General features: G+C 44.5%; 2 protein-coding genes across 3 annotated transcripts; both read left to right on the forward strand.

Moving 5' to 3' along the window:
• Window positions 1–392: 392 nt before the first annotated feature.
• On the forward strand, window positions 393–8303 carry LOC133349770 (uncharacterized). 2 transcript variants are annotated; one of them, XM_061563492.1, is made up of 5 exons: window positions 393–499; window positions 3977–4584; window positions 4753–4915; window positions 5088–5364; window positions 5798–8303. In XM_061563492.1, the coding sequence occupies exons 2-5, from the start codon at window positions 4049–4051 to the stop codon at window positions 7249–7251; spliced, it is 2430 nt and encodes an 809-aa protein (XP_061419476.1). In that variant the 5' UTR covers window positions 393–499; window positions 3977–4048; the 3' UTR covers window positions 7252–8303. The 2 variants fall into 2 exon arrangements, with proteins under 2 accessions (XP_061419476.1, XP_061419477.1); XM_061563493.1 differs by having other exon boundaries at window positions 464–511.
• Window positions 8304–12028: 3725 nt separating this feature from the next.
• Window positions 12029–23761, forward strand: LOC133349854 (uncharacterized). The gene is made up of 6 exons (XM_061563659.1): window positions 12029–12106; window positions 14952–15559; window positions 18583–18745; window positions 19829–20105; window positions 20774–20942; window positions 23713–23761. The coding sequence occupies exons 2-6, from the start codon at window positions 15024–15026 to the stop codon at window positions 23759–23761; spliced, it is 1194 nt and encodes a 397-aa protein (XP_061419643.1). The 5' UTR covers window positions 12029–12106; window positions 14952–15023.
• Window positions 23762–24097: the final 336 nt, after the last annotated feature.

Below are 24097 nucleotides of genomic sequence, written 5' to 3' on the forward strand. Positions count from 1 at the left end.
CGAGTATTTGGCTGCTATAAATTTCCACATGATAAGCCACTTCGTTGAACTACCAATTGTGTGGTCAGGTTCCTTCTGAAAAAGAGCTATATAGCTCAGTGGGCCTTACTTGGGAGTCGGGGAGACACACTTTTACCAAAGTTATTCACGGCAACATAAAATAAATATTTCTGTAAACTTGGATTGAAAACAGGCATACATAGAAATTGCCAAAATGTTGACGTCTCAGATTTTCCGATGGCTGTTATTGCAACAACCTAAATATAGCCAACAACGTAGTCAAACCTGTTTTTTTTGTCCACGACAGTATGTAAACATTTCATGACGTAAGTAGTCTTGCGTCAAGGTTCTTGTGAAAATTGTATGACGCAGTTACATCATGACCGGACAAAGAAATGGGTTCCTTTTAAGAATTCACGTTCATATGGCGTGTGGTCGGCTCTTAGTAAGCAGGCGCTGATGAGCATGGTGCTTTGGGAGGACATCTCACGGCATATTCGTGAGTTACACGGTACAATTTCATGTCGAGCATCTGAGAGCATTTTAGCTGGATAATTTTTTAGTTGGATGAACTTTTACATTGATGATTGTATAGAAATAAGAATCTTTGTCACGAACTTATAAGTTCAAGGAAGAGAATGGACGCTTTGATATGTGCGATGACAATTTGTGGGAGAGCAGGCTGAATTCTTACACATGTATTTCAACTAATGTGACGGTGCACCTCAAGGCTGCATTTGGGAGTTGGCTCATTCTAGTAGGCATATCATTTTATGATTTTAAAAATGTCCTTTAAAAAAATGTCAGCACTGAATTTAAGAATGTACGAAGGGAAATATAAAAAATAAATACATTTTCTCACTGTAGTGGTGGCTGGTCTGAAGTATTTGGACTTGGGGGCCCTTAAAATAGGCTTCAAACGTCTCAATACATTAAACGTTATAAAAACGTGAAATAAGTTAAGTTTATAAAAAAAAAACTTTTATTAAATTAAATAGTAGCTACCGTAATTTTAATCGTTTATCTAATTAATTTGAAAATCACAACATTATGGGACACTGATACTGCCACAATCGTCATGCTATTTAATGTTGTATATGGTATCGTGGAATATTGTACCGCAGTAACCCTACTGGCCCTGGCAAGAGAATCATTGACGATGGTGGTGAAGATAGTGATGCGCAATGCTGTACAGCTGATTAATTGTATTTGAAATCTTAAAACATAACTTTTCAGAATGGCTTTTAATTAGGATGCTCTTATTGTGTGCTTGTTATGCTTTTTATTATACTTTTAGTATATTGTTACGTCATTTGAAATGTATCATTCTTATTGTTCACATTTTAACAGTCGCTTTTATTCAGTCATGTAAAGCACTTTTCATTGAATTCTTTGCACTAAATGTGCTATATAAGTAAAGTTTGATTTCATCGTATTGCACCTGCCACGGCAGTACGTGATCTTACTGTCGCACGTATGAAACATAAACAGGACCTTTCTGGATGTATATGTTACAAGTCACTGATAAATAATTGTGTAGTGACTCACTCGGAGACAGGGTTCGTTAAGGCGCCTTCTTTATTCTACACGTCAGGGAACTACAGACAGCCTACGTGCTTACACGCAAGTCACAAATCCGTCTCTTCTGACGCCACTGCCTAGCTAGTAGTCGGCAAGCTGTCTAGTTAGTGGCGTCTCAGGGTGGTCGAGACGGCGGCGACGAAGGTGAGGACATGGCAAGGGGGGATCTACTTACAGCAACAGCCTTTAGCTCTCGCCCCGGGCCCCCCTTTTATCCTCCCCGGTGTGGCCTCGCACCGCCCTCGCCACACCAACCTTTTTGGAACCTACAGTCGCCTTGATAATAAGCAGTACTGCGCCAGTCTTTTTCTTGACTTGTCCAAAGCCTTTGATACAGTCGACCACAACACCCTGCTTAGTAAACTAAGTTGCCTCCGTTTCTCCAAACACGCAGTAGAATGTATTCTTTGGTTCTTTCGGTAAAGTCACGTATAAAGAAAAAATAATAAATTAAATAATAGCATACGACGTTTCGATTGCAACACAAGCAATCATCATCAGGTATAGCGACATAAAATCTAACCAGAAAAAATTATAGACAGACATATAAGCAGACATATATCACCAAGATACACAGAGCGGGCAACACAGGTACAGAGAGAGGTGATCGTCTCTGTGGGGTGGCCTTAAATAGACAGAGGGGGGTGGAGGCAGCGAGAGGGAGGGGTTAGAGACAAAATTTACATGTCAATGAGTACCAAACAGAAGTGAGCAGGCTTAGGGAGAGAAAGAAACACACTTGGATCATTCCAGGATAAATCTTTTTGCAGATGACACGATACTGCTCTCTGGATGACGGGATTGCTAAGCTCCAGCTAGTTGCTCTTAAACTAGTTCTGAATACCTCCAAAACCAAGGTGCTATGCTTCTCACCAGGACTAAAGCAGGAAGTTATTTTTCCCCAATTACATTCCTTAAATAATTATTAAATAGAGCAAGTCAAGATCTATAAGTATATTGGGGCCATCCTTGATTAAAAACTGAATTTTGAAGATCACATTGATTATATTGGTAAAAAGAAAAAAAAGAAAATTGGTTTTCTGTATCGACACAAGAACTGCTTCCCCCCTATGTTCCATTTGAAATTGATAATAGCTACCATACTTCCTCTACTTCATTACTGTGACATCGTATATAAATCAGCCCCCAGTACTGTACTGAAGAAGCTTGACTCAATTTATCACTCGGCTTTAAAATTTGCATTGAACTGCCCATATAGGACCCACCACTGTGATCTCTACATTGGGTCAAACTTAACATATCTTAATGTTCGACGGCTTGTGCATCCGATCTTATTTATTCACTATGTACTTACAAAAAAATCCGCAGACTACCTGCTGGATCTCCTCTCTGTTTCGAAAAACAAATGTGACCTAAGGTCTTCGCTCATTTACCAGCTTCACATTCCTTATTGCGGTACAAATACTGGAGGAAGGGCATTTGCTATTTATGCCCCCAGGGTCTGGAATGCTATCGCCAAAAAACTGCAACTTGGATCACTACCTATGAGATCTTCACTCAAAACTGCTCTAGAGGAGTTGTACACCCCTAGCTGCCACTGCTATTCAGTGGCCTGAAATTAATTGTTTCGCTCCAGATGACCGCTGCAAAGCATGATCTTGTGTTTTGATTATAGTGTGCTGATCTTAAAGGTGCATTGAAAAATGTTGATACTCCTACTGATACTCCTGCTGTTATGGAGTGACTCATGCAGCCAGTTATGGCTGCAAAGTTTGGTGGTACATGTTATGTACACTGTATATCGTTTATTGTAAAATTAAAATCACAGTTCCTATGTTCACTGTTACATTGCTTTTATAGCTATATTTTGGTGATTTCGAAAACGTTTTGGTTTAACCATATTTGTTTGTTGTAGCACAGAGTTAGACTGATAACTTTAATCTTAATTGTCTTGTGGTTGTTATTGTTTGACTTGCATCCCACTGGGATTTTTGCACACAGCGTTGATATACGGTGCTTTTTCTGGAAGACTTTGCTGTTTTTTCCTGGATTTTTATGTTGCGCGTAGTCACTTTAAGATGTTTCTTGTTCATGTTTTTGTTTGTTGCGGTTGCACCCGAGTCAAAAGCCGAATGGCTCACAGGGCTACATCTAATAAATGAAAGTGAAACTGAAGGTTCCAAGGCTTCCAGATGGACCCCTTCCTGAGCATCTCTAAAGATCCCCTCACCCCGTATATACAGTACTCCCTCTGCTGACGTGTATACTGCCCTCTGCTGTCAGTAACACTTTTCTGTCAGCCGCCAGCGTTATTCCACTACAATGGCAACAATTAAAATGTTTTTTTTACGTGTCTGTCACAAATATAACCAGTTACAATACATTACATGTTGACAACGTCACAATTTAACAGATGGCTTGTGTTTATTTACAGCTACTCTATGTGAGTTGATGTGCTGAATCCGCACAACCGGTTGTCAGGCATTGTGACTGCAAAACCAGATCAATGGAAAACAAACGTGCATTAATCAGAGAAAGGTGCAGGGAGTTCCCAACTCTCTTTAACCTGGATGTACCCCTGGGTGTCATACAAGTGGAGAGTGCCATTGCTAAGCTGAAGCGTGAACATGAATGCCCGAACTTGGCCGAGGAATTTGGCAACGAGTTGAATTTGCTCAACAGCCTTGCGTACTTCTACCTGCGTCGGAACAAGTATAAAGATGCCAAGCCCTTGGTGGAGGAGGCTTTGGCCAAGGAGCCGCACAGCCTCACGGCCCTGGCCAACCAGTGCGAGATGTTCCTGATCCAGTACAAGTTCCCCGAGGCGGAGAAGGCAGTGTGCGCCATGGAAAAGGAGAGCGAAAACAAGGAGGCAATCGTCACAGCGCTGGCCGAGCAGGGCTACTGCTACTCAAGAATGGGCCCCATCGCCTACATGAAGGCCATCGCCAAGTTCACGCAGGCCACCAGGATGGGCCATGGTCACTGCTCTGCAGACAAGATGGCCTCCTGGAATTTTAGCATTGCTTCAAATTGTAGCAGGTTTGTTTATGTTTTCCCGATGAGAATGTATATTTTTTTCATGATTAAAGATTAATAAGTTGATCATTACGTGGATATTAATTTCAGGTTAATATTAAATAAATAGAAAACACTATTTTTAGCATTTCAGTGTTGATGAGAGAGATCATTGTTTAATTGTTTTTGCAGGATTATGGCAAAGCATATTGTGAAAGAGTTCCCAGATCTCAACATTAATGATCAATTTGTAAAAGGACGTGATGCATTGTTGGTTGTTATCAATACAGCCAAAGGAGCCTTAAAAGCCAAGGCCTACATCGTTTTGGGGGAGATGACCAAAATCTATTTCAAGGTAAAACACGTCATTGTATTGTGCATTCACTGTATCGCATTCCCTTTAACATTGTAGTCATTACAATAATATATTTAAATGTGTATTTTTACATTAATGGATTGATATTACATCATTTTGGAATTGCTGAGGTTTATGTGGGACTATAAGTGAATTCATTTCAAATTTTCAGGATTTCATGCACAGGCCACTCGACTATGACACGGACAGGGTCATGGACGTGACAAAGGAGATGCTTACTGTGTCACAGTGCTTTGAATTGGCATGTAAGCTGGGACCCTTGGACCACTGGGTGCTGGAGAGGGCCGGAAAACACCAGAGACACAGATGTCAGTATGAGAAGGCCCTGGGACTGCTGCGGAAGGCACACTCAATTTACCCAACACCGTTTAACCTCCACCAGCTGGGCTTGACCTACAACAGCCTCGCATCGAATGCCTATGAGAAGGGTAAGAAGAGTGAGACCTTTTGGCAACATGGCAAAGGAAGTTTAATAATTTTTGCATATCAAATGTCTTCAAATTGAACTTACAAGTTGTGGGGTAGCAGCCACATTGTTTATTAACTTCTTTTCATCAGTTCCACTAGTTTCATATTTTTCCCACAGATTACAATTTGTATATTAATCAGGGTTTGCATACCAGCACATGCCACTTGGTAAACTATTTTTAAAAATATATTTTGCATGTGGCAAAGGACACACTATATATTTGGCGACAGACTAAGCAATTATTTAAATTGTTACTCATTGTAACGTTTGCAATGATGAAAAATAACAATGCTTGTTAACGTCAACATAAAACGATACTGCATGAAATTGTTTTACAATTAATCGTGGACATTTGACAAATCTCCCAATGCTGATTTTTGCTTTCAATTTAGCAAAATCCAGGGAATGGAGGAGCCAAAATCAGCCGAGATACGATGGGAATGACACAAGAAGAGAACAGGAAGGATGCGGCACTCCCAATTATGGTGCATCTGGATATAAAACCTCGACCACACGGGGCGATGGAAGTGCAACGTACCGTGCTCCTCCAGATCACTTCAGGAGAAAGAGTAGCCAAGAACAAGATGGGCAATACAGAGAGAGGCTTGCCACTATTGCAAAGGAGAATGCAGCATCAGGAATTATTTCACCTAATTTCTATTTTAATTTATATGCAAATACTGATGATCCGATGGTAATAGAAAATTTGGATAAGGCAATAAAGTGCATTAAAGATGCTGTTGAATTATCAAGCGAGAGAGGTAATCCACTCTTCGTGACTCTGGCCGACATTTATACATCACTTGGTAAACATGAGGAAGCAGACGAATGCTTCATTAAGTCATTGCAACAACATAGTTACATCGGTAATTTCAGTTATGCCCTGACATATGAAAAATGGGGGTTTGCCATGAAAAATCGAGGTGAGAAAGAAAAGAGCCAGGATTACTTCCGAATGGCTATTGAGCACGCGGCCAAGGCCAAAGTTCCAGTGAAGGTAGCGTTTCAGTGCTTAATGCGTGATGTGATGGAGTCTCAGATCCCGAAACCAGAGCAACTTCGCAAGCAATCGGAACTTTGCCAGCTCATGCGGCGGCACCAAGAGGCTCTCAGTTTACTTTGGGAAGCAGACGAACAGAGTCCAGGTAATCCAGACATTCTGTCCGGCCTCATCAAGAACTTAGCTGCAAAACGGCATTACGAGTTAGCTCGCATGTACCTGGCCATCCTACAACACACAGAAGGTTCGGATGAGACGATTGATCCAGCGCTCCAAGTTGAAATATGCTTTGGAGCAGCTAAGCAGAACATGGACACACTTTCACTTATAGGCTTACGGGACACTTATGAATGCCTTTTTGGAAATCCTAGAAAGACGCAAGAAAAATCACAAGATCTATTCATATTTAATGCAAACAATTCACAGGCTGACTCGCAGTTGGCTGTGCACATTCAGCACTTGGCCAAAGAGGTAGGGCAGGTTGAGTGCGATACTCTCGATGACCAGCCTGCTGGTACTCATTTGCTTGACATCATGGAATATATAGTGAAAAACTTCGATGCAGTTTTGATCATACTGACTCACGATTTGATTGCCGATGATGTTAGTATGAAGCTTTGCAAATATCTAGTGGACAGGCCCTGTGTCTTGCTGTGCCTGTGCACTTCCTCCGTTTTCAAAGAGCAAATTCCCACCACGCTTCGACTTACCTACCAAGCAGTTCTCCCTGAGAGGTTGCACGGCGCAGATTTTACAGAAAACAAGGATTCAGTTGAAAAATTACGCATTTGGAGAGAAATCTTTGATCATTTGCTAGCTGCTAAGGATCATGCTAAAATGAATTAAAGTACAAGTTGTTAAGAGGCACACCTAAATTTTCCTAAACGTTGAACGTAAATCTATAGGCAAAAAATAGTTACCTATCATATCCTATATATCTTTCTTGGACTTTGATGTTGGAGATAAAAAAATACTTAAAAACCTAAAGTAGCCGTTGACAACATCTGTAAAATATATACCAAGAGTGATACATATTAGCGGCGTTTGTTACCATGGCGAACAAATTTGCTTTATTTAAAAACCGAAAAGGTCAAGGGGAGCTATTGGAAAAGATTTAGAGGCAATGTTTAAGGATTTATGTTCAAATCACAGGGAAAAACTGCGGGCCATTGATGCAGTCACTCAACCCCTCGCAAATTCAAGGACTAAATAATTATAATAAAACATATTTGGAAGACCATTAAACAAATTCTGAAAACAAATTGGAATAGCTTTGCAGATTGCATGGAGTAACAAAGTTCACATTTGAAGGGGAATTCGACAGAGGCGCTTTCACCAGATTTCACTGACGTTAGTCAATAATTTATGCAAATTTGTTTCCATAAGGTATAAACATAAACTGAGACGATATGAAAGATCTCAGACCTGCTGATGATAAAGTCATTAAATTATTATCAATGGCAATGGACAAAAGGAATACAATGTGGATTTACTGTACATACTCCCTAAATGTGATTGCATCTGACAATGCTCGTGAGTTACAGTGGCCATATATTATTTTAGTAGAGAGAGGCAGTCATTCATAGCCAGAGGAAAACAAAATACATCTTAATCCTGGACTTTTAACATGGGCAGGGCATCCAAAAAGCACGGATGGCTGGTTAAACGTCATTCCAAATTTTGAGGCAGCAGCAGAAGATTGGCTGAGGGCTTCCACATTAATCTTTGGTTGTGCCAGTGGCAGTGGCGGCTACTGCAAAATCTCTCAGGGGGGGCAAATGTCTGGATGATTGATAAGGATAAGGTCCACCCATGCAATGGATAAATTAACAGCTTAAGCATGTAAAGGCAACTTCACTTCTTTAATATTAATGAAAAATAAAGTGACTCTTACAATACATCTTGTTTGTTTCTATACTCACTATTAAAACAAACCACTCAAGTTTATTTTATTAAAGATTCCACTAGGTGGCGATAAATTATATTGTTGGATGAAACGTGCTTACGTATGATGACGTTAGCACGTATGATGACGTAAGCACGTTAGTGCATGCCCTCCCGGAAGCCATAGAGAATGCATTGGAGCGCCCGCCGTTCGAAAAAAAACATCTTTGAATGTAAGTCTATGGGGCCACTCGGGGCGATTCTCAGCCGGAGTGAAATCGCCCAAAAAGAGGCGGTACTCCACAGAACGTGACATGACGCTGATTGGACTATATCCAGAGGCTGACAGTGACGGCTAGCGTGACTCTGTGGTTGAATGACATTGGTGGTGCGTCACCCAATCGCCCTAATGAAGAAACCGCCCCTGGCCAGTGGAGAGTGAAAGGTAGCTGTGAGATGAGAAGGTGGGGGGGGGGGGGGTCAACAGGGATGAGTCTACGGAGGATCTTGAAGACTTATGCCAAGTGTTTGGGATGTGAGACACAATGAGTCACATACCACCTTCGCACAATGGTAAATACTGCAAGGCAATCCTTTCACATGCTCATAGCAAACCCGTTTTTGCAGCAAAACAATGATGTCTGCCAATAACTACAATATATACAGGCTTTGTTGATCAACGACCTGTTTGACTTGCACAGTCTGTAGCTGAGGCCATTTTGATGACTTAATTGCTAGGGCACAGGGGTAGCAGACCAGCACCCATCCCTGTAAGTAGTTAGCGGTGCCGCTCACCAATGGAGAAAATCTGCCATGGGATGAGAAGAAGCGACGAACTTGGGGCTTTGTGAAAGCGCTGGTTAGCCGAGCAACGTAATCCAAGCGTGCCACCTCTGGATCGAGGAGAAGTTTCGAGGCTTGGTGAGGAGCCACTCGTGGAGAGATGTGGGACAGAAGAGAGGCTGCCTGAGGCGCAGTGAGTGGTTGCCTGGAAGGTGGCAGGGCGCTGCACTGGAGGAAGCTAGTGGCGACTTGAGAAACTGCGCGAGTGGAGAGCCATGCACCACTGTAGTGGCTATGCAAGTGCACGCTGTTTTCTGCTTGGAACTGACGGGTCACCTGTTGGCAGCTTTGGAAAAAGTGCATCGGGCTGTGAAAGGCCATGGTATAGCAGTTGAAGGTGCCAATATAAACAATATTCATCAATTGTAATGAGCAGTTTTTGTTAGATTCAGAGGCACTGGCAACCACAGAAAAAAACGGGACTACTGTATATATATTTGGCTAATGTATGACTTAACCTAAAATGTCCCCCCCCAACATATTGCTATAAAATAGATTTCTGTTTATATGATTGTGGTTATGTACTTTATTAATCCCTAATCTCAAACATTACATACAATGAAAGAAGAAATGGTAAAAAAAAGTAAAAACAGAGCAATGTAATACAATACATGGTTATACATTGTAAAATAAAGAAAAAGTCCATCCTATGTGTTAGTGATTTTGTTAATATTTTAGGCAGGAAATTCGTTTTCAAATTTCGATTTTTTTTTCTGGGGGGTGGGGGGGACCCCCAGACCCCCTGGAAGATTTGGACCCCCCCAATGTTGACTCCATGGCTACGGCCTTGGTTGATGGTGTGAGCTGGAGCCTGTGGCTGCAATAGGAATCCGAACCGAGCCCACAAGCGCGAGATGCCCGAGGGGCTGAGACAATTCTATAAACTGTGGACCTGTAGGGCCCCCATTTATCTCATTCCCTGTGGGATATATGTGTAGTGACATAAGAAGGGAGGGGCTGCTGGGGGCTCTGGGATCCCAGGCGAGTCCAGACGCTTAAGCCTCTGGGCGCCAGGCGCTGGGTTCCCAGGGGGTCCAGACGCTTAAGCCTCTGGGCGCCAGGCGTTGAGTTCCCAGGCGCTTAATCCCCTGGGCGCCGCCAACAGGGGGGGGGGCTGTGTGTGCTCTGTGGGATGTCTGGTGGCGCACACGGCCCCACCCCTCGTTGGACCAGGCATAAAAGGAGAGCTCCCTGGACGATCGGGGCCCAGTTGTAACTCAAGACCCAAGACCCACGACCAGCCATCTGAAGACCCTGGGATGCTGTGAGAGCCAGTGATGGGACTCTGGAACTCCCGACGCTACGACCTTGTGAGGGCGAGTCCAGAGCGTAGCCAGAGTAGAGTATCTAGGCTGTGTACCTAGGCTGTAACAGAGTATCAGGACTGTTGGAGTGTTGTATTGCAATAAAGAAGTTACATCTACAAGTGTCTCCGGAACCCGTTACATATGCACCACGACAATGCACGGGCCGAGAGTGAGCGGCCAGGCTCGGCTCCCTGTGGAAGGAAGATCTCTCCCCGTGTTTGTCTTCGTTGCGGTTGTTGTTGTTGTTGGCGTGTTTGAGCGGTGGCATTTGCGAGGAAACGCTGAAAATTCGGCAACCGGTCTGGGAGTTTTTACTCCGATGCACATGATTATTGGTGAACATTCAACTGCACTGCGTGTGTATTTTGCACCAGACTACTCATAATACCTTAATCATCTTAATGTGTTGGCTGGGGGAAAAGTGGGGAGCGGTAGTGTAGTGGTTTGCGCTACGAACCCGGCGACCCAAGTTCGATGCCCGCTCACGGCCAACACCGGTGACGATTATCTGAACCTGTCCTGGGCCTCCCCTAGGTCAACTCAGCCTCAAATGAGTACCTGGTGCGGTGTCAACATCGCCACTGGGGAGACAAAGGCGGCCGTGTGTGGTGTTGGCTACCCAACCTCGTGTGCCGTGCTGGCATTCATAGGTGCTCGCTAACAGCACTTGCCACTACAGTCTGATGAGGCTACACAGGGGATCTTTGCCTTTATCTTGTTCCCCCCCCCCCCCCCCCCAGCCTACTCATAAACTTTAATGGCCTTCGAGGGGTTTTTTTCAGTTCAGTTTTGTTCAACATCACCGAAAGTCCAGTAGGGTAACGACCCTCGCAGGCATCCTCGGTGAAAACCACGCAGAGTCAGAGAGCCCTGCCAATCCACCACCACCCACACACCCACACACGCGGCATTTGCATCGCGACACCGATGACGGCGCCTTTGCGATGTTCACCAAACGAATAAAAGGAGCAGGCAAGCCTGAAAACCACGCACCTCCACCCACCACGACGCGCGTTTCGCGCAGCTATCTAGACACGGGGGGGGGGGGGGAGATAGAGACCCCCAGGGTGACCCGAGACGCGACTCCGAATGCGAATCGCCGAGCTCACGCGTCCGTGAGCCGAGCGGTCCGTCGTCATCGGCTTTGGCGGAGCGAGGTGGGTTTTGGCAGTGGCCTCCTGCCCCCCCCCCCAGCACCACCACCACTCCCCAGCACCACCAACTCCCCCAACACCACCACCCCACCCCAACACCACCACCCCCCCCAGCACCACCAACACCACCCCCCCAGCACCAACACCCCCCCCCCCCCAGCACCACCACCCCAACACCACCACACCACCCCCAGCACCACCAACACCCCCCCCAGCAACACCACCCCAGCACCAACACCCCCCCCCCACCACCCCCCCCCAGCACCACCACACCACCCCCCAGCACCACCACCCCCCCAACACCACCACCAACACCCCCTAGCAACACCCCCCCCCCAACACCCCCCCCAGCACCACCCTAGCACCACCACCCCCCCCCTCAACCCCCCCCCCAGCATCACCCCCCCCCCCCCCACCACCACCCCCCCCAGCACTTGCGGGAGCCGCCCCAGCAGCTCGGCTCACCACCCCCCACAAGGGCGCTGCTCGTGTCACCTCGTGCCATGCGCGCAGGTAAGGAAGGCGATGCCACGTCCGGGCAATTAGCTGCGAGGATTCATTAAATGTTTGCACGACCACATCGCTGTCGATGCATCACGGGTTTACCCCGTAGTCTTGTACAGGGACATTCGAGTTTTAAGGTCCATACGTGGTACAGCCGTTTCAATACGGGCAAAACATTTTAGTTTGTCTATTTGTTTGTGTTTCTTGTTGACGGGACTCTGTAGGATGAACGTTTAGCGCAATAAGGTGGCACGGGGTGACCAATAAGTTCTGAATTTGTAACTAGCTATGCAACCAGTAGCTACAGCGTTAAGTGTTCGAGACCGTGAGCGAAAACGACGATGTGATGGGGCCAAGCGGGAGTGTCCGCGATGCAGAAAGCCTCCTGGGCACGACTGGGAGACAAATCGATCACTGAAGTCGCTACGCCACGGCCGTGCACCCCCTTTGGACGCAACGTTTCTGACAACCGCGCGCTAATTAATTCAAACATCAAACTCTAGTTTCAAATATATATTTGCTGTGTACGTGCTTTTTGTATATATTTTGTGTTATATAAGATGTATAGTCGATAATCGATTATCCGGGGGTGAATGCCGGATTAAAAAAAAACGCCGTATAATTATCAACTACTTTTAAATTTCGATTTAAAGCTTTCGTCACTGTAGGGATTCATCTTCTTGGTTCTTTCGGTAAAGTCACGTAGAAGGGAAATAATAAAATAATAAAAATAAAACATAATTAAATAATTCTCACGACGTTTCGGCCACAACGCAAGCAGCCGTCCTCAGGTGAAGAACAGGTCTACGTGACTTCACCGAAAGAACCAAGAAGATGAACTACTTTTAAATAGATTATTTTTGCACATTCTTCAAAGACGTTGTTTCTAGGTGTTTTTTTAGTTGTTTCAATTTGATTACTACGTGAAATTGGCATAAATAAACATACATATAGCCACAAACATAAATATCCTCCTGTAAAAAAAGTGACGACAGTATTTGCTGTCCCGTACTTACCACTCCAATCTCTAAGAGACCGCATGTCGTGATGATGATGATGTGCGTGCTACTTACTGCGCTCGTGTTCCAACACAACGCACTTTGCAGTTTGTATTACTCTACTCGTTAGTCATGAAAAATGTACACACGCGCAGTCTTCTCATTGTTTAAGTTGTACGTAGTGTATAACGTACTATATATATTTGACACTGAAACTAAGCGTGGCGACTTTTTGTTGTGTTTTTGTCATGCCCGTGATTGACGATTGTCGGCATGGTTACAGCCTTTGGATGCGGTCTTTTTGCCGGATCAGTCCGGGACCGCCGGATAATTTTGGAAGCCGGATAATCGATGATCAACTGTACGTACGTTTCAACGCAGATTTAAAGTTCCGTCACGATAGCAATCAGTGTCCGGAGAGGCGGACTACGGCCCACAGGTTAACGCGTCTTCACGTGTGGTTCCCTGAAGCGTGTCGCTTCAAATGTCGTCCATATCTATTGTCACATTTCTCACGCGTGCAACAGCAGCACACAGTGAGATTCAAATCATCCTTTTTGTTTCCAGAACTCATGAAACAAAATATTGTACAGCCAACAACGGAGAGAAAACACACTCAATTTTGTATTCGCGTGCAACGAGTTTAACCGATAGTGAACACCTTATCACCAACGTCTTATGACGCAGGCAGATCACACCCAAAGTATGTTCAGTAACACCTTTGGACCCATTAACGGTTCAACCTCTTAGGAGTGACAATATGGCATGTTCGTCACAAGTCCCATCGACGTCATCCTCTTGTTATGAGCAGGCTTGTGTAAGCACGTGCACGCAGGGGACAGGACTTTGTGTTCATGAGGACGTTACCCAAGTAGACCAGTTGCCATCATTTCACATTGGAGATTCTGCATCTGGGTTTCACGAGATAGCCTTGGTCATATCTTTTTGAGGCCTAAACCCAAACGTTGATTTTGAATATTGGCTAAAAATACCCAAAATGTTCGGTTAACTTTGTTATCTATGAATTCAGTTTAAGAGTTGGAACACTGTTGATTAAGCTTAAGAGTTGGAACACTGTTGTTTACAAGTGTCTTCACAAAAGTATATGATTTGCCAATAATGTTAAACGTTTTTAAAAGTAGTTTATTACAGAAGAGATTTGTGTTGTACTACACCTAAGGCTCCTTACGTGGGAATCAAACAGTGTACAGTGCAGCGTACATGCTACGCATAACATTAACGGCGTCCTGTTTTCTTGGGACACCATTTATAATGAAATGTTATGTTATTGTGCTCTTCTCAAAGAGAGACATACTACAAACACGGAATATTTTTTAACACGCAAATTACAAACAGCTCTCTGGCGTGTATCGTTGGCTAGCCACTGTTCCAGGTTCTGACCCAGACTGGAAATTGGCTTTGGGTGGTAGGAAATGATTTGTAACCAAGATTTTGCCGGTATTGTGTTGAACTTTATTCAAGTAACTCTGCATTTACTTTATTCAAGTACACAGTTCTGATGAACCTCTACTGACTGAGAAACATGTCTCGGTTTGGGTCTGTGGAAAATGTGGCAACCCGAGCTTGTCAGCAAAGAGGAAACATTGGCCATCGTGCCGAACAACACGCACTTGAACCTGACAACACGTCAGACAGCCTTACAGCACAAGCGTGAAAACCTATGCAACAGTTTTTGTTGTTATACACGTTTGTCAATGGCAACAATTGAAAGAATGTTACAAAAAAGTGCTATCGTCTATGCGTGTACATGGTCACAGACATGACCAGTTACAATAATTAAAACATGACCAGTCAGATTGACATCACTTTAACAGATGGTTTGTGTTTATTTACAGCGACTCTATGCGAGTTGATGTGCTGGATCCGCACAACCGGTTGTCAGGCATTGTGACTGCAAAACCAGATCAATGGAAAACAAACGTGCATTAATCAGAGAAAGGTGCAGGGAGTTCCCAACTCTCTTTAACCTGGATGTACCCCTGGGTGTCATACAAGTGGAGAGTGCCATTGCTAAGCTGAAGCGTGAACATGAATGCCCGAACTTGGCCGAGGAATTTGGCAACGAGTTGAATTTGCTCAACAGCCTTGCGTACTTCTACCTGCGTCGGAACAAGTATAAAGATGCCAAGCCCTTGGTGGAGGAGGCCTTGGCCAAGGAGCCGCACAGCCTCACGGCCCTGGCCAACCAGTGCGAGATGTTTCTGATCCAGTACAAGTTCCCCGAGGCAGAGAAGGCAGTGTGCGCCATGGAAAAGGAGAGCGAAAACAAGGAGGCAATCGTCACAGCGCTGGCCGAGCAGGGCTACTGCTACACAAGAATGGGCCCCATCACCTACATGAAGGCCATCGCCAAGTTCACGCAGGCCACCACGATGGGCCATGGTCACTGCTCTGCAGACAAGATGGCCTCCTGGCATTTTAGCATGGCTTCAAACTGCAGCAGGTTTTGTTTATTTTTATGTTTTCATGTTCAGGAAGTTGTCCTTACCACTTAAACAGAAAATAAGGAACTGTGTTGGCAGTTTTGTGCAAAATAAAATGTAAAAATTGTCAATTTCCAAACTTCGAACAGTTAATTACAAACTCAGCTGGTTATGTGCTGCAGGTTGGTTTGACTTCACCTAAGAAGTAGCTCATTTAAAATAACAATGTGCATTCATGGCCTTGTACATTCACAAGTTATAATTTTTTATTCAATCAGTTTGATGCACAATGGTTAAGAGAGAAATGATAACAATTTTAAAATTGGTCATGTCAACTGTCTTAAAAAGTACAGTACAAGTTTTCTTAGGGCCTCAGTTACTTATAGACTCCAGCTATAAATCTTCAACGATAACGTCAAAATAATCTCTTTGACATCTATCTGCTATAAAGAGCCATTGCCCAACACGTCAGCGTACTATATATATTTACTAGCGGTAAGTACCCGGCGTTGCTCGGGAAAAAAAGGAAGATACACACATGGACTTACACACAGACATTGACCCACACACATAGAAACACATCAACGTAGACGCACACACACACATATATGGTTAAATCCAGGAAAGGATCGTTAGCAGGCCAACCTAAATGTTTCTAACCAGTGAAGATGTTCCATTAGGGGGGTGCACGTTTCGCAAGCGTAGAGAAGGGAGGGAATTACCGTGCCCGAGAAGACCTAGAGCTTCATGGAGCGAAAGACCAGGTAGCTTCCACACAGCGTAACACAGCCGATGAAAAGATAATGGCGCTCGACTGCTGTTAAACCGGAGCCGGTCATGAGCACACTGGCCAGGTATGGGAATCTCGGCAATCTCTCCACAACTACCGCATTACCAATTGTGAGTTGTGGGGGTGGATTGTTCGATGGTACAAAATACCCAGGCAGGTGCTTAGTTTTGGTGGGGCTGATAGTAAGGCTCCACCTCTTAGTGGCAAGCTCCAGGTTCAGCCGCAGTGAGCAGCAATCACCAGAGCATCGGCATACATAACATGGTTGAGCAATAGGGAGGCATCCCTTGACCGCACCCGGGAATCGATCAGCCTCCCATTGTATCTGTACCATATGGTAATTCCTCTGGAACAGCCATTGAAGGCTTCACGAACTACGTGGTCAAAATGTGTTAAATAATGTGGAGCCAGAGGACATCCCTGTTACACCCTAAGGTGTAGAGGGAATGGCTCTGACTGACGGCCATGTAGTTTTACGCGGGGCCGCTCACCATCATGAAGGTCCTTAAGGATTATGAGCAAAGTTTGAAGGACTCCGAAAGCATGAAGAACAACCCAGAGGCCAGGCCTACTGATGGTATCATAGGCCTTGAGGAGGTCAATAAAGCACATACATTCACTCACTCACATGCGCACATGGAGCTACAGACACGCAAAGAAATGGACTTACACTGACTGACATGGAGCCATGCACACAAAGCGACTAACACAGACAGCCATGGACTGACACACACAGACATCGACTCACACATACAAACACATGGACTTACACACACATACATAGACTGACACACATTGCCCTACACATACATAGACATATGGACTGTGACACACAGACATCTACTTTAGATACACACACATAGATTAACAAACACACATCGACACACATAGACACACAAACGCACATTGACTTACACACTCAGATGGAGCCATGCACACACATCGACTCACACACACGCATTGACGTACACACAGAGTGAAACACAGACGTATGAACTAACACACACATGTGGACTAACATACACACAGCGACAGATACGCACACAAATGGACTGACACACACACACAAACACTTGTATGTACACACACACGGGGCGTTGTCCATTTGAAAAAGACAGACACACACATGGACCCACACACATAGAAACCCATCGACTTACACGCACACAAACACATGGACTCACACACAGACATCGACTTTAGGCACACGCATCTAGTTTCTGCACACGAACATTATAATAGTAATAGAGTATTAGGCAACTTATTAGTTTCATAATAGTAAAGAATGAAGCAGAGTTGTTATGTGCACACAAACATTATCATTGTAATGTTTATAAACGTATTTGTTTAATAATAGTAAACAATAAACCTGAGTTCTTAGCGAAAGATTGAATAAAATTGTACTTTACATTGGCGTGGTGACGCCTCGTCCCGTGCAGAGCCCGCGGCCTCGCCTAGATTGGCAAGCCGGAGGAGGTGAGACGTTGCCAGGCTGCGAGCTGGGCCGCTACCCCCACCACCATCCCCCCGCCCTCGCCATAATAATACTATGTAACCGCTTTAATAATATAAAATTAATATCTAAGGACTTTATATGAGTAACTGCACGCATTGGGGTGGGGGGGGGGAAGAGGACATCACACTGTGAAGATACATCGGCAGCGTGATGTGTATATCTATTCCATGTTAAACGCGTAAAATAAAATGTCTCCCGTGAGCTGGAGCGAACGCGCATGACTTGGCAGGGTCCGCCCCCCCCACGCAATTGGCGTCACTTGGTACGGTCGATGTCGCGCAATAAGTAAATAATGAATAATAGAAATGGCACAAATGTGTTAATTAAACTACTTTAAAGTTTACGGACGGGAAAACGGAATAGCCTAAACCCACCACGGGGCTTAGGGCGTGCCGCCTGGAAAATTATTTCGGTCTTAAACCCCACCGTCCGAGAGCCAAATCCCCCGCAAGCGCGAGCGTGCGGAGACTTTTATATATAAGAAGATTCTGTTATAAGGCAGATTTAATGTAAAATGTGGATTTTGATTAATCAGCAAACAATGATACGTATGCCGTTTGTCATATCCAGTTTGTTCCCCAGATGCTGATTTAATCTTGTGATTCTCCAACATAAAATCTCCTTAGTCATATAAAACACAAACCATTTTAGGAAAAAATATCATCTTTGCTTAATGATGAGACTGTTGTACAATAATACAGTGATGTCAGAGGTACATGTTTGATGGTCTTTTGCAGGAGTATGGTGAATGACGTTGTGAAAGAGCACTCAGATTTTAACATTCAAGAAAATTTTGAAAAAGGACGCAGATCATTGAAGTATGTCATCAATTCGGGCAAATCTTCATTAATTGCCAAAGCCTACATTGTTTTGGGGGAGATGACAAAACATTATTGGCAGGTAATGTTTCATGATTTATTTGTCTCGGCCTCGCTGTGTGCTGCGTTGCACCGCTAGCTGAGTAGATAACCTCGCGTCCAATAAACCCTCAGAGCCAGGATGAACGTCCGACTCCAAACGTCATTGATTGAATTTAACGAGGTAAAACTGGGGAGAAAACAGCACAGATACAGCGTCTGTTATAACCCGGAAACACCAACACAATGAATGAACACCACAGCATCAGAACATTGTCTTAGATAACATGTTTCTCAACAATAGACCCTGGATGGACCAGGCCCCTACATGACCACTGAATAACTATACAAGAGCATAAGCTGCTGTGTTACATAAAGGCACATCGTGTATTCATCATACTGCACCCCAAATGTACAGTATTACACAACACTAAATTGTGGATGAGATATTTCGTCATCCTTGCTCTCAGGATCGCAATATAGTTACTTGGGTACAAGTTTGACTCGACTTATTAAATTACAAGTAACATTCACAATAAGGAAAGTTGCAGGCTTCGTTGTTAACTAGGCTCGTATTTATCATAACAATTTAACAGCATTATAAAGGCATTTGCATCATCATAACGGTCATTCTAACATTATAACAACATTGCCAATATTATAAGAATATAAACGAACTTACAGACAGTGCTTTTTAAAGTCCCACAATGGACAGTTGCGGCTGGCTTCACTGGTACGCGATGTGTGCCGCCATTTTGAATTATGTGTGTAATGGCCGACGCCCGCGTGGATGAGCTGGAATCTTAAATCGCAACTTCCTGGTCACGCGACCAAAATTTGCATCAAAAACAGGAAATTCCTGTGTACATACGCCCCCCCCCCATCTGCCATGAGGTAAAACCCCTGCCGTGAGGCAGAACATTATTGTTTGTATAGTTATTTAATTTAAACTGTAGGAGTGTATTTGCTCGTATTTGTATTAATGTATTTAAATTTGAATGTATAAATATACTTTTGCTATCAGTATGTATACTACTTGACATTTAATTGTATAATGTATTAGAGTTTAGTGGTAATTTCTATCATTTCCGAGTTTGACATTGATATAATTTGGGCTAATTTTCAGGAATTAAAGCGCAAACCAATGATCTATGACAGAGACAAGGTCATAGACGTGACAGATGAGAAGATTACTGTATCACAGTGCTTCGAATTGGCATGTGAGCTGGGACCCTCGGACTACTGGGTGCTGGAGAGGGCCGGGAAACACCAGAGACACAGACGTCAGTATGAGAAGGCCTTGGAACTGCTGTGGAAGGCACACTCCATTTACTCAACAGCGTTTAATCTCCACCACCTGGGCTTGACCTACAAATCCCTCGCATTGAAAGCCCATGAGGAAGGTAAGAAGAGTGAGTGAGGCCTTTCAGCAGAGTAAATTTAATATAATAATAATTGTTTTTTTACCCTTTTATCTGGCAACAAAACGGACACCTTTTTTACAAGGAGTCATGTTTCCATTGACCACAATACCTGCAGTCGGAATGCAAACAAAAAACATAACTCTGATAATGTATGCACTGTCCTTGAAATTGATTGGTCCACACCCGAGACAGCTTTTCTTAGAGCCTAGTCTCACATGGTGTTGGACCAGATGGCGCCTTTTGGCGCCTTTTGGCGTCATCTGGTCCAACACCATGTGAGACTAGGCTCTAAGGAAAGCTGTCTCGGGTGTGGACCAATCAATTTCAAGGACAGTGCATACATTATCAGAGTTATGTTTTTTTTTGCATTCCGACTGCAGGTATTGTGGTCAATGCAAACATGACTCCAGTTTTGTTGCCAGATTAAAGGGTAAAAAAACGATTATCATATATTGCTACTGGCAAATGAGGTTCCAATGGTGTAAATTTAATATTTTTTATCGGTTACAAAGCAAAGGAAATTTCGTAACTAAATATATTCCACAATAATATCTAAGGAGTGACAACATCCAATCTGTCACAGAAAAGTATTGGAGAGCTTTCTTGTGTTTTGCAACAAGTTACATTAATTCATGTCTCCGATTTAGAAAACCCGAGGGAAAGAAGGAGCCAAAGTCAGCCAAGATACGGTGGCAATGACAGAGGAAGAGAACGAGGAGGCATGCATCACACGGAGCAGAGGGCCGACAGTCGGGAAGGACGCTCGGCAAGTTGGACGAGGAGAGGGCAAAGCGGTGTGTCCGAGAGGACATTCCTGTACACACCTAGTCACAACACCACGCAGCACGCTCATTTGTATGATAGGCAAGGGAACCACGAAATGTACCCGGGTGTGGATATCTATACATCAGGCCAAGCAACGGGACAGCCTCAAGATGTTTACTTGTCAAGTCCAGCTCAAGGTAACAGTTCCACACACGACCAGAGAAGAGGCAGAGAGAGGGGATTTCCTGTGCCACGCGGAGGTCGGAGAGGCTGTTCAGGGAACCCAGGGGGCAGGAGAAGTCAAAGTCAACCAAGAGCCAGCCATTCAGATATGGGATGGATGGAGGAAAGGCCAGCGGGTGGCCGTGATTGGAGCAACTCATTCCATGCATTACGCAGTGAACAAAGAGAGCATCCACCATGCAGCCATCCACAAGGACAGTCCACAATTTTTTTACCCATGTTCCAGAAGAGGGGGTTTTCCTCTCAACAGAGGCAGGCTACAACGTACAAATTATGGTGCATCTAGATATGCAAGCTCTACCACGCAGGATCATGCAAGAGCTATAGGAAGAGGAATAACTCCTGTTCTTCCAGATCGTGGCTGGAGACCCCCGAGGTTTCCCAGGGGTGATACAAATGCACGCCAGTTTAGAGGAAGGAGTAGCCAAGAACAATATGGAGATTCCAGAGAAAGTTCTGCCACTGTTGCTCATGAGAATGTGGAATGCCAAACTAAACCGAGTCGAGGGCAAACTCCTTTTGTCAATCAGAGAGAGGAAACAGTAATGATGAATCGTAATTACTATTTTAATTTATATGCAAATACCAAGAATCCAAATGTAATTCAAAATTTGACCATGGCAATAGAATGCATGAACTGCTGCTATTCATTTATCCAGTGAAGAATCTCACGCACTTAATCTGGCTCTGGCCGACATTTACACTTCACTTGGTCAACACGAGGAAGCAGACGAATGTTTCATCAAGTCATTGCAACAAACTAAATATATCAGTCACTTCAGTTATTCCCAAACATACGAAAAGTGGGGGTTGGCCATGAAAAATCGAGGTGAGAAAGAAAAGAGCCAGGATTTCTTCCGAATGGCTATTGAGCACGCGGCCAAGGCCAAAGTTCCAGTGAAGGTAGCGTTTCAGTGCCTAATGCGTGATATGATGGAGTTTCAGATCCCAAAACCAGAGCAGCTTCGCGGTCAATCAGAACTTTGCCAGCTCGTGGGGCGGCACCAAGAGGCTCTCAGTTTACTGTGGGAAGCAGACAAACAGAGCCCAGATAATCCCGACACTCTGTCCGGCCTCATCAAGAACTTAGCTGCAAAACGCCATTACGAGTTAGCTCGCATGTACCTGGCCATCCTACAACACACAGAAGGTTCGGATGAGACGATTGATCCAGCGCTCCAAGTTGAAATATGCTTTGGGGCAGCCGAGCGGAATCCGGACACACTTTCACTCATAGGCTTACGGGACACTTATGAATGCCTACTGAGAAATCCTATAAAGCCGCAAGGGAATTCACAAGATATATTCATCTTTCATGCAAACAATTCACAGGCTGACTCGCAGTTGGCTTTGCACATTCAGCAGTTGGCCAAAGAGATAGGGCAGGTCGAGTGCGAGACTCTCGATGACCAGCCTGCTGGTACTCTTTTCCTAGACATCATGGAAGAAATAGTGAATAACTTCGATGCAGTTTTTATCATACTGACTCCAGATTTTATTGCTGATCGTGTAAGAATGAATCTTTGCAAACACCTCGTAGATAAGCCATGCGTCTTGTTGTGTTTGCACACGCAGTTCTCAAAAGACGCGATCCCCTCGATGTTTCATTCCATCTACAAGGCTGCTGTTGCCAGGAAGCTGTGCCAAAGAGATTTTGGAGGATTGAAAGATCCAATCCAAACAATCCAAAAATTGCACATATGGAGAGAGATATTTAATCACTTGCTGGCTGCTAAAAGCCAGAGCCAAGCAGGCACATTGCGTTGACTATAAAGTGCACAATGGGCCTATGGACAATTGTGTGCGCAATACATCTGTAGTGCTGAACTTAACGCGGACAACTTCTTCCTTTTCTGTCGTCACTTTATTTTATCCAACTCAGCACATTCGCCACCATTCTCCAGCACGTTCTCCGCTCGCTCGCCGCGCTCCGCCGGCCTCGCTCGCTCCGTTCCTCCCTCTCTCTCCGTCTCTGCCGACTCCCCTCTCTGCTTCTCCGTCCCACTCCAGCCGTCGCTCTCTCGGCTTCTCCGTCTCACTCCGACTGTCTCTCTCGTTCCCGTTCCACTGCTAGCCTATCCGTTCTTTCGTCACCTCCTCTTCCCTTGCTCCACCGCTACCCTATTCCACCTCTCGTACCTTCCTCATCTCCGTCTCCACTGATACCCTATACTTCTTCTCCACTGCTACCCTATACTTCTTCTACTCCACTGCTACCCTACATCTTCTTGGTTATTTCGGTAAAGTCATATAGAAGGGAAGTAATAAAATAATAAAAATATTATTATTTCCCTTCTACGTGACTTTAGCGAAAGAACCAAGAAGATGAATCCCTGCAGTCACGAAAGCTTTAAATCGAAAAATGCTACCCTACACTTCTTCCACTGCTACTCTACACTTCTTCTCCACTGCTACTCTACACTTCTTCTTCTGCTCCGGCCGTCTCCGTCCAGCTCCCAGCACAACTCCCCGTCTCACTCCGACTCCCCCATATTTATCCCCGTCCCTATTAATTTCCAATTAATTAACTGGCGTCCCCCCAATGCCCCGCTCCGCCGCCACCTGTCCCCATTCTCAGACTTAATGGCGCCACCTTGATGCACTGCCCTGCATCCATAATTGCCTAACGGGCCCTCTCCGTCTCTCCCGTTGTCCCCCAGCAACACCAGCATGCCCCGATATGACCCCACTGTTCCCAACCCGCACGTGTTTACAATTACCCACCTTGGCGTGCATTAAACCACATAGATGGAAACAACCTTAATGAAGGCATCTTACCACCGATATTAATAATACTTTTTTTTATTGAGCCGATGAAAGAAAAAGTCAGGTAACTGTTATTAATGCTTCATCAAAACTTTACCCACGACTCTCAATACCATTAACTACTGTACAGCTTTTGATTTATATTGTTGCCTTCAAAGTGTTATTTTGACTGAAACTTTCTATATTTTGTATTTTTG

The sequence above is a fragment of the Lethenteron reissneri genome, chromosome 31 (genome assembly GCF_015708825.2).
Source record: "Lethenteron reissneri isolate LAM-NWPU_2019-01 chromosome 31, ASM1570882v1, whole genome shotgun sequence".
In the NCBI taxonomy this organism is placed as follows: Eukaryota; Metazoa; Chordata; class Hyperoartia; order Petromyzontiformes; family Petromyzontidae; genus Lethenteron; species Lethenteron reissneri.

Excerpts from the sequence above, each read along its gene's own strand:
- LOC133349854 (XM_061563659.1), top strand. The coding sequence starts at position 15,024 with ATGGAAAACAAACGTGCATTAATCAGAGAAAGGTGCAGGGAGTTCCCA. Across the intron at positions 15,560-18,582 it reads ATGGCTTCAAACTGCAGCAG|GAGTATGGTGAATGACGTTG; the intron begins GTTTTGTTTATT and ends GGTCTTTTGCAG. Across the intron at positions 20,943-23,712 it reads GTGTCCGAGAGGACATTCCT|ACTTAATGGCGCCACCTTGA; the intron begins GTACACACCTAG and ends CCCCATTCTCAG.
- LOC133349770 (XM_061563492.1), top strand. The coding sequence starts at position 4,049 with ATGGAAAACAAACGTGCATTAATCAGAGAAAGGTGCAGGGAGTTCCCA. Across the intron at positions 4,585-4,752 it reads ATTGCTTCAAATTGTAGCAG|GATTATGGCAAAGCATATTG; the intron begins GTTTGTTTATGT and ends TTGTTTTTGCAG. Across the intron at positions 4,916-5,087 it reads TGACCAAAATCTATTTCAAG|GATTTCATGCACAGGCCACT; the intron begins GTAAAACACGTC and ends TCAAATTTTCAG.